The sequence below is a fragment of the Hoplias malabaricus genome, chromosome 10 (assembly GCF_029633855.1).
Source record: "Hoplias malabaricus isolate fHopMal1 chromosome 10, fHopMal1.hap1, whole genome shotgun sequence".
NCBI classification, from domain to species: Eukaryota; Metazoa; Chordata; class Actinopteri; order Characiformes; family Erythrinidae; genus Hoplias; species Hoplias malabaricus.
In genome coordinates, this window is record NC_089809.1 from 36032025 (window position 1) to 36054603 (window position 22579).

At 39.8% G+C, this 22579-nt stretch overlaps 1 protein-coding gene across 3 annotated transcripts; it reads right to left on the reverse strand.

The window, feature by feature from the left end:
• Positions 1-930: 930 nt before the first annotated feature.
• pi4kb (phosphatidylinositol 4-kinase, catalytic, beta) lies at positions 931-21455 on the reverse strand. 3 transcript variants are annotated; one of them, XM_066682802.1, is made up of 12 exons: positions 21155-21455; positions 16031-17091; positions 12703-12747; positions 10940-11167; positions 10283-10510; positions 10080-10189; positions 5469-5573; positions 5233-5356; positions 4844-5109; positions 4496-4628; positions 4277-4397; positions 931-3340 (listed from the first exon to the last, which is right to left on the reverse strand). In XM_066682802.1, the coding sequence occupies exons 2-12, from the start codon at positions 17069-17071 to the stop codon at positions 3159-3161; spliced, it is 2583 nt and encodes an 860-aa protein (XP_066538899.1). In that variant the 5' UTR covers positions 17072-17091; positions 21155-21455; the 3' UTR covers positions 931-3158. The 3 variants fall into 3 exon arrangements, with proteins under 3 accessions (XP_066538899.1, XP_066538898.1, XP_066538900.1); XM_066682801.1 differs by having other exon boundaries at positions 21184-21454; XM_066682803.1 differs by lacking the exon at positions 12703-12747 and having other exon boundaries at positions 21184-21452.
• Positions 21456-22579: the final 1124 nt, after the last annotated feature.

Genomic DNA, 22579 nt, shown 5'->3' on the forward strand with positions numbered 1-22579 from the left:
ATGGTGCATTCCTGTGATTAATTTACTATATTTAAGAAAATTCTATTATTAAAAAATATATTATTTATGAAAATTCAAATACAATTTTATTTATTTATTTTAACCCCTTAAGTGATCCACAGTTTGTTTCAAAAGCCTCATGCACTTCTGACATTGAGGGCAAAGGTCAGGACTGATATCTTAAAGCAACTCTAGGTAAGATTTTGCTCCTGCCTACATTTGCAGTGTGTATTTCTAATCATTAAAGAAATGTCCTGAATATCTTTTCTCCATGTTACATAGTACAGTTTCTGCTGTGCTGAAACATCACAATGAAAGCTGTACTTTGAAGATAAAATATATAACCTTATATTGCTTTAAAGGGTTCTTCTGCAGCTGTAGGTCACTTGTTGCTTTGTGCTGCTTGAATGAACAGAACTTTATGACATGGCATTGTTTTAGGAAAGACATTGTGAGCACAAGATACTCTGTGCTGAGCCTGATCTGCTATTAGGTGAGCCCCTTTGAACCCCAGATGAGTTACTGCCTCTGACTTTACATCTACAAGGAGGACCAACTAGGTACGTGTGTGGACAGTGAGTGGGCACATTGTTTAAAAACTCTAGCAGCACTGATGTGTCTGATCCTCCCGTAAAAGCACAACACTCACTACTCAACATCACTGTCACTGCAGTGCTCAGAGTGATCAACCATGAAAATCATAGCTGCACTCTGGTGTCCTGATTACTGAAGAATATGGTGCAAGCGTGCAAATGATGTATGCAGAACTAGAGTTGGCATACGGTCTGGAATTTTAGAACTACAATGTGTACTATCAGGTCAAACCTGGAGGCCATTTTTTTATATTATAACTGACCTGTATATGTATTGCACTTTATAGGAATAAAGGGGCCACCTGAGATACAAACATTTCCACACCTGGGGCAAGAAGAAAAGACATGCCATGAAACAGATACATTTAATTTATTATACAAAGAACATTCACAAGTTAAGGGAGGTCATTCACGTGATCGTAAGAGCTGGTCCGTCTAAAAAGTTATAAAGGAAAGAAAGGGTCTGACACAAACCAAAAGGAGTATAAAATGGAAATGAGAAACATACATGTACTCTACATGTACTAAATGGCTTACTCAAATGTGTCAGAATAATTCGCAAGGAATGGGCTTACGTTAAAATCGGTAATTAAAACTCGTATCCTACTGGAAAAAGGAAATAAAGTTCCTGTTAATAGGGTGCCAGGGCCATACCTTCTTAATTTTGATAATAAAATATCTCTCAAACCAGTTTTAAACCTGTGCATTTACTGGTTTTTAATAAACTAAAACAAATAGATGAACAATCCATTTATTTCATCCACTTATTTGTAGCCCTTGTTCTTAACGCATCATCATCATCATCATCATCATCTGATCTGCTCATTCATACAACTGTCAGTCATTCACCATCTGATGCACTACTCTCTGGTTAAAATAATACAGATGTTCAGTGGCAAACGGTACACACTTAAAACACAGCTCAATATCTTTCTGACAACAGAAGAGTCCATGCACAGTTTGAAAGGATTAAAGTCAGGATATGAACATCTGTACAGATTTCTGCCCCAAACTATTTTAGTAACAATTTACTGTAGAGTGGCTTTTATAAGGCTACAATACTTACATAAGCCCTTCATAACACATAACAGTCCTAAATCAACATTTAAAAACACTTATTCAACAGGTGCCATTTGTTATAATGACTGCATTTGCCATTTCTTTTGTCGTAGATGCATCTTTTCTGACTAATTTAATAATGTAGATGTTGAAGCTCAGCAAATATTAGTGGCAAAAAAATGACGTTGCTGACCCAGACACTGGAAATTAAACCACCATTTAAATCTGAGCATTTATATTTATATGCATCATGTCCCTGTGAAACAGGGTCAATTGTTACAGTGTGTTGGTTACAGTGTGTTGGCCCTGTGGCAACTCATTGTAAGAGAACAATTACAACTTGTACGTTCAAAAGTCTCATTGTGAAAGTCTTTCTAAAATGTATTTTTAGGTTTATGTCAATTGTCACGAAGGGTTTACATAGCTGTCATGCAGCCCAAAGAACACTGCCCTGGGTAAAGTGTTACCAGAATTTCTAACAAATAAACAAAATAAAAGAAAATCAAGTCAGACATGTCGTGTAAGTATGCAAGCAGCTGTAAATAGGCAATAAATAGTGTTTTTTTTCTGCCTCTCACTCTTCCATTTCACACTTCAATACCTAAAAAATTACAATTGGACTTTTAGTAAATCTATGCACTCACTGAACTGAATCAAGCCTAATGTAACTAGGCGTATTTGGGATTGTATCACACTTGTGGTTTAGTGCATCAGCAAGTCAATGCAGTTGGATAAAAGGGGCAACAGATGTGTTAGGGAGGTGAAATAAGGCCAATAGTCCACTTTATTAAGCCAATTAGAGCCCATTTCAAAAGTGCATGTTTTGTCCCTCAATCTAAAGCCAGGTGTGTTCAGATTTGTTAGAAACGTGTGGTTCTCTGAAACTGTAGATAAAAAAAATAACACTGACAAAACAGGAGAACCCACTGAAGACTTTACCCACTATCACCCTCAAAGTACACATTATACGTTCGCTCAAGTTTGACCTTTACTGGGTTGTCTCAGCAGTGACTGCGTTGTATGTAGATGTGAACCTATAGGTAGGTAGTTCACGCACAGTTGAAAGCATTAGTAATACAGACACAAAACAGCTCAGGAACATATGGAAAGTTAAGACAGTAAGTAACACAGCACATGGATGAGTACAAAAGCAGCAAGTCGAAGCGGAGCTGAGCCTCAGCCTAATGTTTTGAACGAGGCACTAGGATACTGGATAGAAGTATTTTCCAAAAGGATGTCCAGAGAAATGCAATACAGCATAACAAAAAATGTAGAGAGAAGTTGAGGGAGGGTTACTGAGGAAGAAAAAAAAAGGACAAAGCGAAACTTCACAGCTGAGAGCTCTTCAGTCAGGGTATAAAATCCATGATCAAAACTCTGTCCGGCTGTACAAACACGCTGGGATTGTGGAAAGGGAAAGATAGGGAAGGTATTTGGGAGTGGCTTCTGAAAGTGGTGCAGCCTTTTCCAGTTCCAAACATTTCAGTCCGAAAGTCATGCTCCAGGTCACATGATGCCATTCGTGAGGTACTGGAAGCCATCGTACAACTTGGTGGTGATGGAGCGCATAGAGCCATCCACCATCTGCTCCACCAACACCTGCAGCTGCTCCTCTGTCAAGCTCATGTGGAAACGTTCCTTTAGGTTACGGATGGTGCTGGAGCCATGAAAACATGGCAGCTGAGAGCCTGAAAGACAGAACAAATATCAGGAGATCCAACTAAAGAGTTATAAACGAGCAAAATCATACGGACAGCAGTACGCTCACAAATATTTGGAATTAAATTATTTATTAGAGATGCGTTTATTTTGCTTGGTAATGATTTCAGTATCTGAATTTAGGATTAAAGCTGGTAAAATATTATAAAAACTACAGTGGGTAGACAATGAAACTGAAACACCTGTCATTGTAGTGTGGGAGGTTTCATGGCTAAATTGGAGCAGCCTGGTGGCCAATCTTCATTAATTACACATTACACCAGTAAGACCATGTGCATCCAATGGTTCAAACATTGTGTCCTGAAGGCGGTGCCGTGTATCAGGACAACAATGCACCAATACACACAGCGAGACTGGTGAAAGATTGGTTTGATGAACATGAAAGTGAAGTTGAACATCTCCCATGGCCTGCACAGTCACCAGATCTAAATATTATTGAGCCACTTTGGGGTGTTTTGGAGGAGCGAGTCAGGAAACGTTTTCCTCCACCAGCATCACGTAGAGACCTGGCCACTATCCTGCAAGAAGAATGGCTTCAAATCCCTCTGACCACTGTGCAGGACTTGTATATGTCATTCCCAAGACAAACTGACGCTGTATTGGCCACAAAAGGAGGCCCTACACCATACTGAGAAATTACTGTGGTCTAAAACCAGGTGTTTCAGGTTCATTGTCCAACCCCTGTACATAACTATGCTACACATTTTACTATAATAATTTAATATCTGTAAAATCTCTAACCTGTAACAATCTTATTACAGACACACGCCATTAATTGACTTCTATAACTTTCTAGCATTGAATTAAAATCATATAAATTTCCATAGAAGACTCTAAAGGTCTCTAAAGGGTTTTAGTACACAGCCTCAGTTTTAAGACCAGACATGATTCTAGAGATGTCGTACCTTGCTGCATTATCTCCACTATCTGGATGACTTTCTCCATGTGTTTCCGTGCAGCAATGAGGCCTTGAAGCATAAGCATCTTGTAATAGTTAAACATGTCTCCATCTTGACCTCCCATAACCTTTAAAAGAGCACACGTTTGAAATTCTCAGGAAAGTAATAAGGAAGGTATTGTAACGTGTTTCGTAACATTACTTGCCGATATTTAAATCTCCTTACATCTACAAATTCATTGGTCAGTTTGAAGGCAGATGTCTCAAAGCCCAAATTTCTTGGAGAGCTTGACAAAATGAACCCAAAATCAATGTGAATTATGTGACCCTCAGAATCAAGCAAGATGTTCCCATTGTGCCTGAAAAGGATGAAAAGAGGGCATGAAAAGAGTTTCTCAGCATATTCCAAGGACAAGCAAGGTATGAGTGCTAGACAAACTAAAAATACAATAATTAAGCCCATATAAATAACTGCACATTTTAATATCCCACATGCAATATGTATATCAATAAAACAATAATTAATTACAACGGGTATTCTCATACATTTGGTATCAGAAAAGTTTAGTCTCACCTGTCCTTAACCTGCAACAGATAGCAGATGAGACAGTAGCCAGCACAACTCTGAACAAAGTTGCGCTGAGCAGTGAGGAAGGCCTCTGTAGTGTAGTTGCCGTGTTCCTGTAGGAAGTAGTCGAGCAGCGAGAGCTGGCTCTGTTTCTTCACTTGGTGAATGGACACGGCATTAACCACTGGCTCAATCATGCCGCTGTCAGATGAGATGACCAGGATTTTATAGGGCTTTATCCATAGAGGGACTCGTTCCTGCTCCCAGATGGACTGCAAGCACAAGAATCTGGATTATTTTGAGTCCAAAGGAGTTGAAGAAATAATTCACTTATATCTAGGATAGAGGCTTAGATTCAGTACAGTAATCTAGTCAATAAGAGCAAAAAACACAACCTGCAGCTGTTTCAGGACTTGGAAGGCAAGGAGTTCCTGTCTTAAATCATCACCACATTTCACTATGACTGAGAGGAGACGCCAGTTAGGCAGATGTCCATATGGAGAGGCCTCTCGGATTCGTCTGTTTATCAGCAAAAGGATATAAAAAAAAAAGAAGAAGAAGAAGAAATTATTACTACAGGCTAGGTTGATGAAAAAACAATTAGCGGCAAGATGAACTTTTATATACTCACCTAACTTTCTCCTGCCAGGGTTCTTTTAAGGCTACTGCTGAGGGATCCTCTGGGTCCTTCTTAAATGTGGTTGGGGTCTGAGCGAGCTGCTCTGAGAGACGCCGCCTGAATAAGTGCACACAAACGACAAAAAAATAAGAGGGGACTATTTATGATTATAATGTATCCTAACTGAATGTATACTGCTTAACACTGCAGTTTGTCATTATTAAAAGGTGATTAAAAGCTTCACAACAAATATCTTTAAAGTGCCGGTTAATCTTAAAAGACAACCTCAGATTCTGTAATCCTAATGTAACTGATTGTAAGCCTTTGTGGTACAGTTCTTAACAGTCAGTAAGTGTGTGAGTGAGTTACAAGCCAGTTCCTAGAGGCACTTCACACCAGAGGCGATTGCTCTAAGACTGCAAGGGAAGCTCAGCTTCCCCTAAAATGTCAAAAAATAAGTGATCAAATATATTCTGTTGTGTGTACATGTCATTGAATAAATATGCACTACAACGCGCTCAACTTTTGTTCAGAATCAGCTTCTTATCACTGGTAAAGACGCGGCTTTCCTCTCAAACATTCACGCAGATTCACAGTGATTTAAACAGTGAGGACGCTGAGCGTCCACAGAGTTCAATAGTGAAGCAGCGAAGGGCAGCGAAGCGAGACGAGTCATTGGATAAATGCTGTGCTTTGTCCCGCCCATCGGACGCTCAGCGTCTCTGGGGGTCTATGGGGCAGTGGCTGGCCTGGGCCGGCCCGGACGCTCAGCTTCTGCATGATGATTGTCTCAGATGCAGGATGATCTGTCTGAGGCTGAATCCCTTTTTGATTGACAGCGAAATGAGCGAATCAACGATCCTTTGGTGTAAAGATCCGTGGGAGCATTACATTTTCATTCTGTTCTGAGTTGAACCAGACTTTTCTGAGCTTCTATTTCTGTTGGGGTTTTTTGTAGCTGCTTGTGTTTGGAGACTGACTTTTATCACTCCTTCTGACTTCTATCGTAGTTTCTAGCGGGTGCTGCTGAGCCCCTCCACCGTCACAAAGCACTCACAGGCGGACACACTTCACATGGGCCAAGGCCGTTTAAGCAGCCTAGCTCTGCTGGCCATTGAGAGGACACTAGTCAAGTCCCTGGAAAAGACGCCTTGTTGGTACGACAGGGTCACAGATCATTTTCTTAAAAAGGAACGGAGGGTAGAATTTACGTATAAATAAACAGACACATTTTATGATGTAGGCCGAAATTGAGCTTCCCCTCCTTGAAAGACCAGCATCCGCCACTGCTTCACACATACATACCTTGTAGTGCCTATGGATAACAGTACTGGTAATTTCAATTTAGATTTACAAGTCACTACATTGTAATAAATATTGCTCTCTTTTATGGGTGACATTAGCGATTATAATCAAATTTGTATACAATTCTGAGGGTGTTTCCTCACCATTTGCTAGCTCTCCAGTCTGTTTGTGTGCTCAAAACTGGGCTAATGTATTTACAAAGCCCCATGTCAGTAAATGATCTCTCTCTGTTCACGGCAGAGAAAAATGTATCTGGAGATTTTTTAGACAACGGAGAGACCTCCGAACGTTGAAAAGTACAAACCAAAATAAGGATATTACTCTATTACTCTATACTGACTTATATTTGCTGATTTGGATGACTTACAATTACTTAAGAGAATGTCGCCAAATTTGGGAGATGGCAAACTGCATGAAAGTAAACACATACTGAAAGTACAAAACTAAACAACTCAAGTAACAAATGAATTACTGTGAAATTCAAACAGTGAATAGAAACTTTTTTTGTTAAAAGCCAGATACAAATAACAAAACATTCCACTTTACAAGTTGGAGAGCTTCTGAAAATAAACCAGAGAGAACAGCATTTCCTCCAATCATAGATGTCCCCTTTAACTGTAATAAAAATAAAACCTGGCAATCCTAGTTTTACCAGCCTGACATCAACTGCAAAGTATTTGCCACTCAGGAACCACTGATATTTCAGCAATGGGATGGCCCAAAAATGTAGACAAATATTTAAATTAACAAGGAGAATTTATACACTGCTCAAAAAATAAAGGGAACACAAACAACACAACGTCTGTGAAATAAACCTGTCCAGTTAGGAAGCAACACTGATTGTGAGTAAATTTCATCTGCTATTGTGCAAATGGAACAGACAACGGCTAGAAATGAGAGGCAATAAATAGCAAGACAACCCCTCTAAAGGAGTGTTTCTGCAGCTGGTGACCACAGACCATTTCTCTGTTCTCATCTTTTCTGGCTGATGTTTTGGTCACGTTTGCATTTTGTCAGTGCTCTCACCCCTAGTGGTAGCATAAGGCGGTGTCTACAACCCACAGAAGTTGCTCAGGTAGTGCAGCTCATCCAGGACGGCACATCAATACGAGCTGTGGCAAGAATTTGTGTCCAGAACATGGAGGGCATACAGTACAACAGGAGACGTGGAGGGGGCTGTAGGAGGGCAACAACCCAGCAGCAGGACCGCTACCTCCTCCTTTGTGCAAGGAGGAACAGGAGGAGCAGTGCCAGAGGCCTGCAAAATGACCTCCAGCAGGCCACTAATAGCCATGTTTCTGCAGAAACGGTCAGAAACAGACTCCATGAGGGTGTTATGAGGCCCCGACATCCACAAGTGAGGCTTGTGCTTACAGCCCAACACCGTGGAGGGCGATTGGCGTTTGCCAGAGAACACCAAGATTGCAGATTCGCCATTGGAGCCCTGTGCTCTTCACGGATGGGAGCAGGTTCACTCTGAGCACATGTGACAGACGTGACAGAGTCTTGAGACTTCGTGGAGAATGGGATAATGCATTTGATTTACATTGATGATTTTTATGTTTTGTTCTCAATGCATTCCACTATGAATAAAGATTTTCAAGTGAAATATTTTACTCATTGAGATCGACGATGTGTTATTATAGTGTTCCCTTTATTTTTTTTTTGAGCAGTGTATGTTCGTTTGACGATAACTCCACCCACTGTGTTATGGTTTTTGCTGTTAAAGACTGAAAAACTGTTGTACATCTTTTCAAAAATGCCGTACAGTCCCAGATACCTTCAATTCAACCTACTTAACTACTAAATTGATTTGACGAATTTAATGCAAAGGAGGACAATTCATGAATCAAACATTTGTGTTTAGCATTGTGAACACAAGCTTAGAAAAGTCATCAGCTATAGGTACAGTAGTTTATATTAAAAGTTAGTTTTATGTGATCATTCTATTAATTTTTTTAACACAATCACAACACATTGTGAATAAGACTGCCCAGGAAATAATTTCTTTTTTAATTACAGTGTTGTGGAGCTGGGCGGCACGGTGGTGCAGCAGGTAGTGTCACAGTCACACAGCTCCAGGGACCTGGACGTTGTGGGTTCGATTCCCGCTCCGAGTGACTGTCTGTGAGGAGTTTGGTGTGTTCTCCCCGTGTCCGCATGGGTTTCCTCCGGGTGCTCCGGTTTCCTCCCACAGTCCAAAAACACACGTTGGTAGGTGGATTGGCAACTCAAAAAAGTGTCCATAAGTGTGAGTGAATGTGTGAGTGTGTGTGTTGCCCTGTGAAGGACTGGCGTCCCCTCCAGGGTGTATTCCTGCCTTGTGCCCAATGATTCCAGGTAGGCTCTGGACCCACCGTGACCCTTAATTGGATAAGCGGTTATATGATCAATGTTTGGGGAAAATAAACTCACTGTTCACCAACATCTAATTCAAGATATAGTAACAAAATCATATAAATATATTGGCTGAAGTTAGTGTGAGTTTGATTGAATCGTTATTTTCAACTGGTCATAGTCTTTGAATTTGCAGTTTTCCAAATACAAGCTCAAACAACCAGTTTTTCTTGCAGTATAAATCCTAGGAATCAATCCTTGAAGGATATAATCAATGAAGTCATAATCATTGAAGGTGAAATTGTTACATTCATATTTAAGTCACATTTATAGCATAAAATATTCAAAGTACTTACAGATATTAAAGTTTGATAAAATGGTTAAGTTTTTTACACACGATGGTAGGTGGATTGGCGACCATTGGTAGGTGTGAGTGTGTGAGTGAATGTATGAGTGTGTCTGTGTTGCCCTGTGAAGGACTGGCGCCCCCTCCAGGGTGTATTCCCGCCTTGAACCCAATGATTCCAGGTAGGCTCTGGACCCACCGTGACCCTGAACTGGATAAGCGGTTACAGATAATGAATGAATGAATGAATGAATGTTGTGGAGCTGTGAAGCTGCAGGGAGGTTATTAAGTAACCTGACATTTAACATTATAAGATTATTAACTCATTATATTAAAGCACACTGCAGTTATTTTATTCCAGCCCAACATTTATTATCCATCAGAATAGTAGCTGAATAAAAAGTTGCAAAATACACTCAAACAGGTCTTCAAAATGTTTCCAATTCGAATCCCAGTTCTGGACTGTCATTTTTGTGATTTGAAGTCCAAACAAGCACTTGGTCTACAAGCTTCTCCAGTGTAGTTAAAATTCACAGAGACAACACTGGACCATGCCTGTTGGAGACTAATGCCCCTTTCACACATGAACTTCTAGAGATACTGAAATATTAAGTGATAATTGTATAAAGGCATACCTGATGTCTCCTGCAGCAATAAAAATGGGCTCCTTGCTCTCCTGGCTGGTGATGCTATCCACTGAGAACTGAGAGATGTTGTCGCAGCTGTTGGTATGGATCTCTGGCAGCTAAAACAGCAAATGATGATGAACGAGTTACCACAGGGACAAAGGAAGCAATGCGCTCATAAAAAAAAGTGCTAAGCCATTGTAGTAAATTACCTCGACCTGGAGCTCTCCAATGTCATCCACAGACCAAGCTTCATCATCGTTGTCGTAGTTAGGAACAGTGGAAAAGCTGCTGGCACGCTGGTCAGGAGTGATGCCGCAGTCAGGAAGATTCTCTACAGAGCGCGTACTGCGGATGCGAGTCTCTGGAATCCTTACTGGTACACTCGAAGTCTCAAAGTTCTCACACTCCAAAACTTCTACATAGATTAAGTAAGGGGCCTGAAGGCAGTAATCAAACATTTTAGCATTAGCCAAATCCACAAAAGTCCCTATAATTTCCATTTCTAACGTATACTGTTATCTATTACAATGAGACATTTTAAATCTTAGTTTAACATATTTTACTTAACTGGTTAACTTGCATAGTACCTGAGGACAATGAAAACCCAACCAGACATTCAAAACACTTGAGTGAACTAAAAATGGTGATCTTCTGTTTCAGAGACTTAGTTAGAATTTACAGTTTAAGACAAGAGTGAGATTACTGTCCTCATAATAAAAGCTGAGAAACATATGAAGTAGCTGATGAAACTGAGTTATTTTATTTAAATTAAGAGTGAATTAGTATTTTATTATAGTAAAAACCTGTTTGACAAAAGAAACTGAAAACAGTCCACATCAGCGCTCAATTTCCTAAAATTATTTCACCTTGTCTTTTGAGTTCAACACGACAGCCTGCGTGTGCGGTACCCGCACCACATGATGGTCAAACGCTGCTGTGGGCAGCCAAACCCGAGCGGGCAGCTTGTGGTTGAGCAGGGACAGCTCTGAGATGAGTCTCTGTGTCTTCTGCTCTTTGGTGGGCAGAGTGGCCAGTCTCTTCCCAATTCCCATAAGAGATTTGATGAACTCCCGCTGAGGAGTCAGGCGTACAGGCTATCAGGAGGACAAAAAGGGAAATAGAGAAAACACCACAGACACAGTAGGAGAGAGAGAAAGGAAAAAAAGGGGAGTAGTTAATTTCACGCCATATATTTTATATACATTGATACCACAGCTACAACTTTACTACAAATTACACATTGATTTCTATATGTAGTTATCGTTATTTGTACTAGTGACATTATCAAGATTGAAACTATTATTAAACAAAAAATGAATACTAGGCCAAACGAGTCTACATGCATGATAAAATCATTCTGAAATCAAAGCGAAGCATGAGAGTTTAAACAAATGAAAGAAAAAAGGTGCTTTCTAGCATCAGCTGACCATAGGGTGGCACAAGTGAGGCATGAATGAGTAACATCACCTAAAATGAGAGAGAATTATTTACACAAATAAATGAGCCCATTCCACAATGACAAACGTGGAGTAAGACTCATCAAACTCCTCCATTTGTGTTTTCCACGGTGCAGTCTATAGTTATTTACCACTCCCATGGTAACTTTGAGGACCATATAGAAGATTATATACAGAAAACTCGCCCCCCACGAGTGTTATGTTTAGCTTCTTTAGGAAAAGAACATAGATTATATCATGAACAACATGCTTACCAAAAGAATCCCCTCTGATCAAACAGACAAAGACGGAGCACGCATGATTGTTCAATGATTTATTTACTGTAATAAAAGATAAAACCTAAAGGCCTTTAAGATTAAACCTTAAGGTAATATCTTAACAGAATGAATGTGACACACCTGCAGAGAAGCTGTGTTTATTTAGTAAGAGAATCCCATAAAGAAATGATTTATAAATGAAGTCCCATCTCTTCAAATAGGCGTTCTACACAAATAAAAGCATAATTTATTGTGTTCAATCGATGAATGCAGGCTCTGACTGGTCCTGTATACCTGGACTAACAGTTTACTCTTTGGAATGAAGAAGTGAATGCCATGTTTAAAGACAAATATATATATTTTATGGCTTATTTATGGCAATACACTTATGTATTGTTATTTTTTTAAAGTGCTAATGGGGCATTCATTTCTTTGTACCAGTAAACTGTCATTAGTTCAGATATAGTGGCTAAAGAAACCAAACTGACTTCACAGAAGGGAAACCAATAATTAAACTATGCCTTCTGTGTAGTTTAATGCTCTTCATGAGCTATGTTTGAATTACAGGAATCTCAGACTCAAACTGAGAAACTACTTTTTGAATTGTAGTATTAATTATAGGGCAGCATCAGAGGGGGAAAAGGCCAAAGAATGTATAATGTTTCCAAGCATGTCAGTTCACAGACACAATAAACAAAAGTCTTTTTAGAAAGGAGGGCTTCTAACCCAGAAATAATCACAACACAACAGTTTCTCAATAATAAAACCTTAGTGCGTCTTTTGAGATGACATGCTTGCAAATCTTTAAAGGCACACATTTGAAGGAATCTGGGAGTCCAACCCCAACTGCGAACAGAAACAGCCATCATCCCACAATGCACAGATAAGGACGTTATTAGACAGTGGTTGACTTACGGTACCAGCCTCTAACTCGAGACTGTCGGAGCTGGAGCTCATGTCCTGGGAAAAGGGGGACGGATTATGGTACCAGAGCAGGGGGAGTGGTGGAGGGAGGGGGAAGAGCAAGACAAAAAAAAATAAAACAAAAAAACAGTGCTCACAGTTATGTTTGAAGATCCATTATAGCTCCACGGACCTGGCAATGACTTGGTAAGCCTCAAAATTCCTCTGTCATGATCATCACTGGCTGCAGCCTGTGCTTAATCCCCAGAGAGGTGACAGGCCATTGCTGATCTGACTGCCACACGGTGCCATGATCAGCACTGGACAAAGCCAGGGATTATACAAATAAGACCAGCACTGACCTCATACCAAAGAGTGTCCAACTTTATTCCCAAGGGGCCAGAGTCACTACAGGTTTAATATTCAACAGGGCAATTACACAGCTAATCTATCAATCTGAGTAATGTCATTGTTAATAACTGTCTTTTCGTGATCTTATACTGATATACAGCCTAAACATTTCTTAAATTTGGTGGGATAAATTAGACTAAATCTACAACTCTGATTTCCTAAAGCTGACTTCAGGGCTGAACATTTTAAATAGCAACAATATGTCATGTCTTCCACCAAGGCACACATGCTGAATCAGCACTAGTAACCTTCATCACCCACTCTGTTAAAGCACAAAAATGCAAACTATGATCTGTCCCATATTTCCCCCTAACTGTAGAGTAATTCAATTTCTGCAAAGTAGGCTAATTCACAGTCAAATCCTGTTATAATCACAGCTGAAGAGGGCATTGCAGAGCTTGTAGTCTAAACTGATCATTCTCAAAAACTGAGCATGGGTAAATCCAGATGGGGAAAGAACAAATAAGACAGGGAAGTTGCTTAGCCAGATTCCTTAAGCCAAAAGTTGAGCCTGTGCAAGGAGAAAGGCCAGGAATGTTCTTATTAGGGAAAAAAATATACTGTTGAATTATTATCCAGCTTACTGAAAACAAACACTCTTCAGCACACATTGCCAAGAGACTTTGCTGTATTAACCTCAGAAGTGCCCAACGATCAGCCATTCTCTCACATGACACAAGAGTCTCTCACACAAGACAGAGAGGGCCAAACAAGCACAACGAACAGGGATCTTGCCAAGTATTCCCTTCAGCTTGTTTACAAAAGTGCATGTCTCATTGGTTAGGCAGTGGCTGTGATTCATCAGAGACAAACCGAAGTCCAAACTCCACTAGATAAAAGAGTGATCACCGACCAGGGATCCACCAACACCCTGGACTTTTGTGGATCTGGTGGTCAAACAAGCTGCTACAGTCGTGATGCATTTGTCTCTTACAGATTACAGTGATAATCTCTTATGAGGTTACCAAATTCCCAAGCAAGGGGCACTAAACCACCTGAGGATTGAATAATTCAGCCAATCATGTGCTAACTTGATGGTAATGTCAATCTATAGAGAGTGTAAAGCATTCACCTGTGGAATAAATATGCCTGAAGCGACACCAACACAAACAAAAAATTAATAAAAGGTGGGAGACATCAAAAATAATATCTCTATATAGATCCAGAACAATGATCAACATGACTGGCAACAACAGGGCATCTCAATACTCACCAGTCAACCAAAAACTAATCATTAGTCAATTCAGAATATCCATCAAATGCTACAGAAACAACAGCCAAACATTTACAACCCCAACAAAGCCAAGCTGGAACAGCTAATCGATGCTTTACACTGTTGTGTTAGTAAGGTGTATTAGCTTTAGTGTTCGTTATCTGAATGGGTTTGTTTGACGTAAATGTAATTTATTACCAAAAATACATGACAGTGGTGGACATCAAATGCTTTCCCAAGACTTTACTAATCCTTGCTCAATTTGCCACAACTGCAAACTCTTGTGAACAGTGACGCCATTGTTGCCATGGCAGCACAAACAGGCAAATGAAAGTGAGGGGAGGGAAGGACAGCATCCTGAATGAAGATAAATAAAGATAATGATCATGACCAGTGATTTTGATGACTCCCTTTCACATCACAATGCGATTTTTCTGATAGATCTGCTGAGATTAAAATGGCCCACGTGAAATGCAACATTTGAGGAAGTTTGCTTCACTTGTGTTTAGCCTAAAACATAAAACTCTGACTATGTGAATATGCACTAATATAGGAATGTAATCCTAATCTAGTTCAAATAACACACAAATGCCATGTTTCTTTGTCAGGTGACATAGCAAATGTGGTTATGCATGGCCACATGGTATGGTCAGCCAAGCTTCTGAATAATTTCTGCACCAAAGACAGGGATAATGCCAGTTCAGTCCTGCACAGTAAACAGAAAACGGACCATAACCGTGGCCCTCAACAATAATATTACAACAAAACAAGTCCACTCATTATGGATGTAAAAAGGCATTGAGGGTGGCATGTAGGGCCCCCAGAGACATTTGCACAGCTGAACTAATGTAGACTAAGGAAACTGAAAAGAGATACAGCCACAGGTGTGATACAGATACTGCCATCAACACCTGATTTAAAAAGAAAAAAACCTGCTTAACAACTGAAGCTCAACAATTTTTGAGAACAGAGAACAATATAGACACTGACCATTAGACTGCAATTGGTTACTGCCTCACTCCTGTACTAGGATTAAAGTTCACAGCTGTCACTCTGATTTGTGCTCTGTGTGCATTTTATTATCTGAGAACTGACAACTCACAAGTCGCTCATTACACCACAGATATTCGTTTTGTTCCTTACTGAATGTAAATCCAAAAAATAATCAAGTAAACCTATATTAAGAACTATCAACATAAAGTAAAAATTCATTCTTTTCTTTTCTGTAACCATATCATCTTGTTTAGGGTCGCGGTGGGTCCAGAGCCTACCCTCCATCTTGTTGTGTGTAAAACATGAAATGCACAAAATTGTAAACTGAACAATATATATTTTTTTATACTATCACATAATCACATCCTGATTTACTGTGCTTCACTTGTATATGCTCATTTTTAAAATCTCCATCACACTACTTTCAAAAACATTTTGGTGACAGGATATATCATGTAGTAATATGTAGCACTGCACATTTGTTTCTTACTAATCAAACAGTACAGATATAGACACTTATAAACATGTAAACATTACCAGAACTATAAGACAAAGACAACAGGAAAATACACAAGCTAAAGCAGAAACTGCCTAAACTCAAATATGTTCTGAAAGAGAGAAAAATTATGAAGTGCCTCTAGAATGATCACATGTAATGAAGCCAATGCATTGCAGCACCCAAGAGGGTTACGCAATCCTTCTGGTCATATTAATGGGGCTCACCTCATCCTGACTACTCTCTACTTTAGGGTTGCTGGCTGTCCTCTTCAAGTTGCTGCTGAGGCTGATGCTGACAGTGGCATCCGATTTGGAGCGCTGATGAGTGCGTTTGGAAGGTGAGAGGCCATGCTCGTTTAGGCCCGGTGCATGGTGCAGTGGTGGGGGGCAGGGTGCTGGAGGCTGCAGGATCTCCCTGCGTACACGCTGGCTGGCAGGCTTCAGCTCATCTGACAGGATAAGCTTACGCAGCTTGGTGCCACGTGAGTGGCGCTGTGTAGAGATGTGCATGTCAGAGGAGTAGGCCCCCAGCAGCCAGGCGCACTGCAGGGAGAAATTGATGCTCTGACGGCAGCGGTGCACCACATAGGGCTTGATGGCATCGCCCACGTCCTCGTCCATGTGGATGTACATATTAAGCAGCTGGGGCAAGTAAAAGTCCACATCCTCGTTACGGAAACTGAACAGTCGGTTGCCAATATAGGCTTGCACTCCCGGCTCCTTGGAATTGTACAGATAAGAGATGGCCATGGAGATGTCAAAAAGCTTTGACTCGAACAGCCGCAGAAGCCATGACTGTTTGGAGGAGTTGTTCTTTTGCCGCCGCCGTGCACTTTTCACTGAGCCTGGGGGAGGCTCCTCCTCCCCAATCTTTGAAGGCTTGTTCAGTTCTCCGCTCTCTCCTTCTCTAGAATCATTATGGGCTGTCCCATTGACCAACACAGGCTTAAAACTAGCTGGAGTTGTTTCTCCATCACTTTTGAGGAACTTGACCTTCTGCAGAACCTCTTGGCAGGCTTTCTTTGCCACCTCAGTATCAATGACCAGGCTCAGTTCACCCACACCCTCAGATATGACATCCAGAGGAGGGCTAGAAGCAGGCAAGCCTTCACTAGCACTAGGGCTGGAACTGGTAAATGGATGTCGACCAGAAGATGGAGACGAGGGCAGGGAGAGAGACGAGGTAGTGGAGGTGGAAGAGGCCGAAGGACTCTTTTGTAGCTCCTCCAGATGGGAAGGGGACAGTTCCAGCTCCGTGTCACCCATGGCCAAATACTTTTAGGCCACTATACAAATAAAAGACAGAAAGAAAGAAAGAAAATTGAGCATTTAGATTCACTGATGCTTAATACAGGGATGGGTAGGTGAACATACATTATACAAAATTGTACAAAGTTGAAATTAAATTGTACCTTAAAGCCATAATAAATAAGCTGAGAGGCCAAAACTAGAGAACCGTATATAAGTAAAGAAAAATTCCACTGTTAAACAAAGCATCACCCAAGCATCTACAAAGCATAGTCATGGATTTAAAGATAAGCTCCCACTTATTATACTAACATATGATCTGACCCCATTGTTTTTTTTTGTCCAACCAATCAGATATTTGATCTACCAAATTCTTACTAAAATTGAACATCTGTTACTGTGTGACGAAAGGTCAAAGAGGTTTAAAAAACAAAAATCCTGAGCAATGTGGGCCACAGGATTTGCATATTTATTAGCAGAAATGTGAAAGACACTTCTATTTACAGACAACTTAAACCCCTACATCAATCCAGAAGTAAATCTGACTACTTATTTTGTATTTTTTAATAAATGACACTAGGAACCTAAAAGACGAGCTAACGTAGCACACGCTGCACTGTATCATCTTACTCTGACTAGTGACATTTCTGCTAATAATGGGCTATAAATTGGCAGCAGTTAGGACACCAGATTTAAATAGCTGCCGTTTAGCCTAGATTAGAAGTATGTAGGCAGGATTACATTCAAAAAGCCCTAGAAACTAGAACTAAAGTGGTAAATGTTTATTATATAATTAACACTCATGTATATAAACGTCATTTACTTTTTGCAACGACAGGAAAAATCTCAGCCATGTTTCTTAAGATTGGAAATGGGAATGTCCATGTGATCTTAACTTTTACATGAATGTCTGCTTGTGACTGAGTAAGGACACTTCCCCCTTCGTCACACTACCTTCCACTTCCCCTCATTTGCTCAGTGGCATAATTCACCCCAGGCGATTTTACTTCACCAATGGAGAGTCCTGATATTAAGGCCTTTGTCAAGGTTTTTTCCACATGAACCAACTCAAGCATCACAGGCGAACACGACACTAGTCTCGTGTCAGTTAGTCTGCACGTTTACCCTTCCTTCGAAGAAATAAAGGCTATAGCATTGCAATCAACACTTGACAAAACGGTTGTGAAAAATCACACTTTAGTTCACACATCAATCCTTTCAGACAAGGCCAAAACAGTTTGATACATTAACTTAAGGTTAAACCCACATTACTGTGATACAGTTCATAGACAGTAATACAGTATATTTAGTTCTGTGTTCTCAAATACAATTTTCTGAACTTGTGCAGCCCTGATTGTTTTCGAATGGTGTACACTTTCTTTGGCTTCTATAAAAACATTATTGTGAGATATACATTTTTATTCAGTTAAATTTAATGTTGCATCTATATTCCTAAAATCGTTTTGTTAAATGGCAGCATGCTATTTTGATAGCAGTAATAGGCTCCTTATAACTTGCAGAACTAGTTTAAAGTTTATCTTTTGTGTACGTTAGTTAAACAAATAGGGAAGGATTGCTACTAACTAACGTCAGAGCCATTGCTGACATATAACGGGTGTATTTTACAGATCTGCTGCAGTCCTTTCAATTACTTAGGACTTAAAAGGGATTCCACGGATTGCCGAAAATTCAATCACTGAGATGTAAACAAAGCCATTCTGAGTGATTCAGAGTTGATAGGAACCAGATGTCTGAAGTGTTAATGCCTCTAACAGCTCCCTCTCAGAAGTCTATAACATGAAATGACTACAAATACAATGCCTGATGCCAGGGATGTTGCCTTGTAAAAATGTTTTGGCCTAGAATGTATCATCATAATTATGGAAGAAATAAATCTGAGCAAATCACAAAAAAGAAATCTTTACTGTGGTTTAATTATAATAATAAAAAATGTGTAGTCATTACAAAGCCTTATTTGAGAGTGTGTTGTTTTCTCTACAGTGCTCCATTAGACATCAGAAAGATCAGTTTTCATCTCAATGACTGAGTTATGATCTTACTGTAAATAATTGGTGTAATTCAATTTTACTGTGTTTTGAATGTGTCAATTCTTGCGTTTCTTTTACTCTAGTTTTTTTTCGTCCTTTGGAAAGGTACTTTCCACTGAACCTTAATCATTATTTCACTGAAGTACCAAAACTGTATTTAGGCTACGCCACCCACCACTGTTCATATGATTAACCTCACGTCTGTCTTGTCTGGGTATCAATAACAACTGTACTTGAATGTGTTCCATCATGCTGATATCTCTCTGTGTGATATCCAAAGCCTCTTTCTGTGCTGCCACGGAAGAGACTGAACTTGAATCTCCGGTTGCAATGGAAAGAGCCTAGAGTGGATCCAATGCTGACAGTCGATGCCACCTCCACCTTGCCTGGCCTGCTGGAGTCGAACAAAACACTGAGCCGGCAAATTACAACCTGTATCATATTATCTTTCCTGGTCTAACAAAGGTGTTCGATGCTCATGAGTAGCTACAATAGCGACAGAGCAAAGTAACCACGTCAGATTCAGAACAGTTGTTATTTAAGTTAGATAAGACTTTATAAGACAGCACAGCAAACCAGAGTGTCTTAGATTTACTAAATCAGACACAGCTGAAGAAATGTAACTGTTCAGGTCTGGGTTTCTCATGAACATCTTAATCAAAATGAAAACTCTCTAATTGTTAAGATTAACTTAACAATAAGCCGCTTTGGGGGATAGAAATTTGTGATTCGTTGGAAAAATTATGTTGAGGATAATGGTGGCTAGCCACTTTCTGAGGGTAGTATGGTAATTCAACAGTTGAAGTAACAATTGTACCACAATCATTTCAACACAAAACCTGTATTAGGCTTGAGGAGAGCTCTACAGTCAACATCCCACACATATATTTAAAACTAAGCCAAGAATACTGAGAAAATATCATTTTTTTTCTTCCCCAATCTTCAGGAAACGTGACTTGTGCAATATGCTATTATTAAAAACCACTGATACAGTTATTTATCTGGGGTGAATGTTTAATGGCTTTTAAAATTGAAAGTGAAATTTTTAAAAATGCAAAAACTATCATTTTATTCTAGCCTACATTTTCAATACATATATTTATATATTGGATGCCATGATGTTTACAATATAAACCACTATATTGTTCAGTAAAGTTGCAATTAGATCTTTCTCACAAAATATTCAGCCCTATGTTAAACGAATTCACATATTTAAGTAAAAATATTACCTTTTTTTAAATGAGTCTATAGACTAATATTCTATAGGTAGAGTGTATATTTATTCCAAGTGCAACAGAATCATGTATCGAGGTTTTACAGTGAGTTGTAAATGTCTTTTACATTATTTTTACACAGAGAACTGAAAAGGTAACATAAGTGGGGAACTCTGTCATTGCTTTAGTGGACTCCAAAAACAAACTAACGTTAAAACAAACTGAGTAACTTAATACTTAAGGGGACGTTTCTAGTTTCGACTTTTACTAACGTTACGCAGTTATCTAGTTTTGCCAAAAAAATAAACGTCTCCCACCTCTTCATCGGATAAACACAGTTTTAGTGAAGTTGTTACTCCTGACTGGCCAAAATAAGTGGACAAAGCTGAAGTTTTCTGAATATCCGCCAGTTTCACTTAGGAATTCTCTCTTCCACCTTAACTGGTGCAGCCTTTACAGTGTAGCACTGTGACGCCCAAGCGTAACTGGTGCCCCCATTTAAGGTGGAACAGATAATTCCATCAGAAAACTTAACTTCAGCCTCGCAGCTAATAGCTAGTAGCTAGACATTTAAAGCTAGGACAGCTAACTTAGCATAACGACTGCGAATCAACATAACCACATCTTCACGGCAGTCTGGAGAGTTTTAGGATGGAGAGAGCATCTTAGCAACAGAAGTAATATCAGCTAGCGAGAGCTGTTTAGATTTTCGGTCAAGAGGATTAAAATGTGAGCGCTAGCTCAGAGCTAACACGCAGCCGTCCGTTTGATTAGCATACTAGCTAAGACTGTCGTCCACTCTTTAGTGGTTAAATTAATAAAAGCGCAGATTAACTCACATAGTCAGACAGATGTTAGTTTACCATACCTCAGTAAACTGGGTGCTGGGTTTATTCGTTCTATCTCCGCTGTAACAGCTCCATTTGGACGAAGGTACGATGCCGAGTGACCGGCTCGCAAACTCGCACTCGTCCCACTTCTCTCTCATACACTTCCCCTGTGCACTAACCTCTGTCACGTCCAGGGCGCGGGGGAGCTCCTTCTCTCTCTAACTGTAATAGCCCACTGATTCGGTAAAAATGCCTGCTTATTGTCTTTCATGAGATGTTTACATACAACAACAGTAACCTATATGTTTTAGCTTATGAAAGAACATAAATATTGCTCTGAACATAAACATCTATCGTCGTCGTCCCCAGCAGAATTGACACCACCAAGTGAAAGTGATCAGCGGAAGTGCACCGAGTGTGAATTAGGACTAGTCTCCAGTTTCAAGAGTGCATCTGTAAATTCCCAGGATTTTAATTAGTTAATTAATTAATTACTAAAGATAACATCAGAATATCTTCTTAAGATGAAACAATTCTTTGAGAAAACAAAACAATCAATATTACCAATACGGATTAAAGAGTTACGTCTCGATATACTCATATTTAATGATTTTGGATAGAAATAGACAATAGGACATGCAAAGTTGTGATGACCTGTTGGCTTTACAGTCTCTCTCTCTCTCTCTCATTAAATTAAAAAAAAAACTTTTTGTCAGATAAGCCCCATGTGCTAATGGATTAAACCCTAAAAACTTAACCATTTTATCAAACTTTAATATCTGTAAGTACTTTGAATATTTTATGCTATAAATGTGACTTAAATATGAATGTAACAATTTCACCTTCAATGATTATGACTTCATTGATTATATCCTTCAAGGATTGATTCCTAGGATTTATACTGCAAGAAAAACTGGTTGTTTGAGCTTGTATTTGGAAAACTGCAAATTCAAAGACTATGACCAGTTGAAAATAACGATTCAATCAAACTCACACTAACTTCAGCCAATATATTTATATGATTTTGTTACTATATCTTGAATTAGATGTTGGTGAACAGTGAGTTTATTTTCCCCAAACATTGATCATATAACCGCTTATCCAATTAAGGGTCACGGTGGGTCCAGAGCCTACCTGGAATCATTGGGCACAAGGCAGGAATACACCCTGGAGGGGACGCCAGTCCTTCACAGGGCAACACACACACTCACACATTCACTCACACTTATGGACACTTTTTTGAGTTGCCAATCCACCTACCAACGTGTGTTTTTGGACTGTGGGAGGAAACCGGAGCACCCGGAGGTAACCCACGCAGACACAGGGAGAACACATCAACTCCTCACTGACAGTCACCCAGAGCGGAAACCGAACCCACAACCTCCAGGTCCCTGGAGCTGTGTGACTGCGACACCTACCTGCTGCTCCACCATG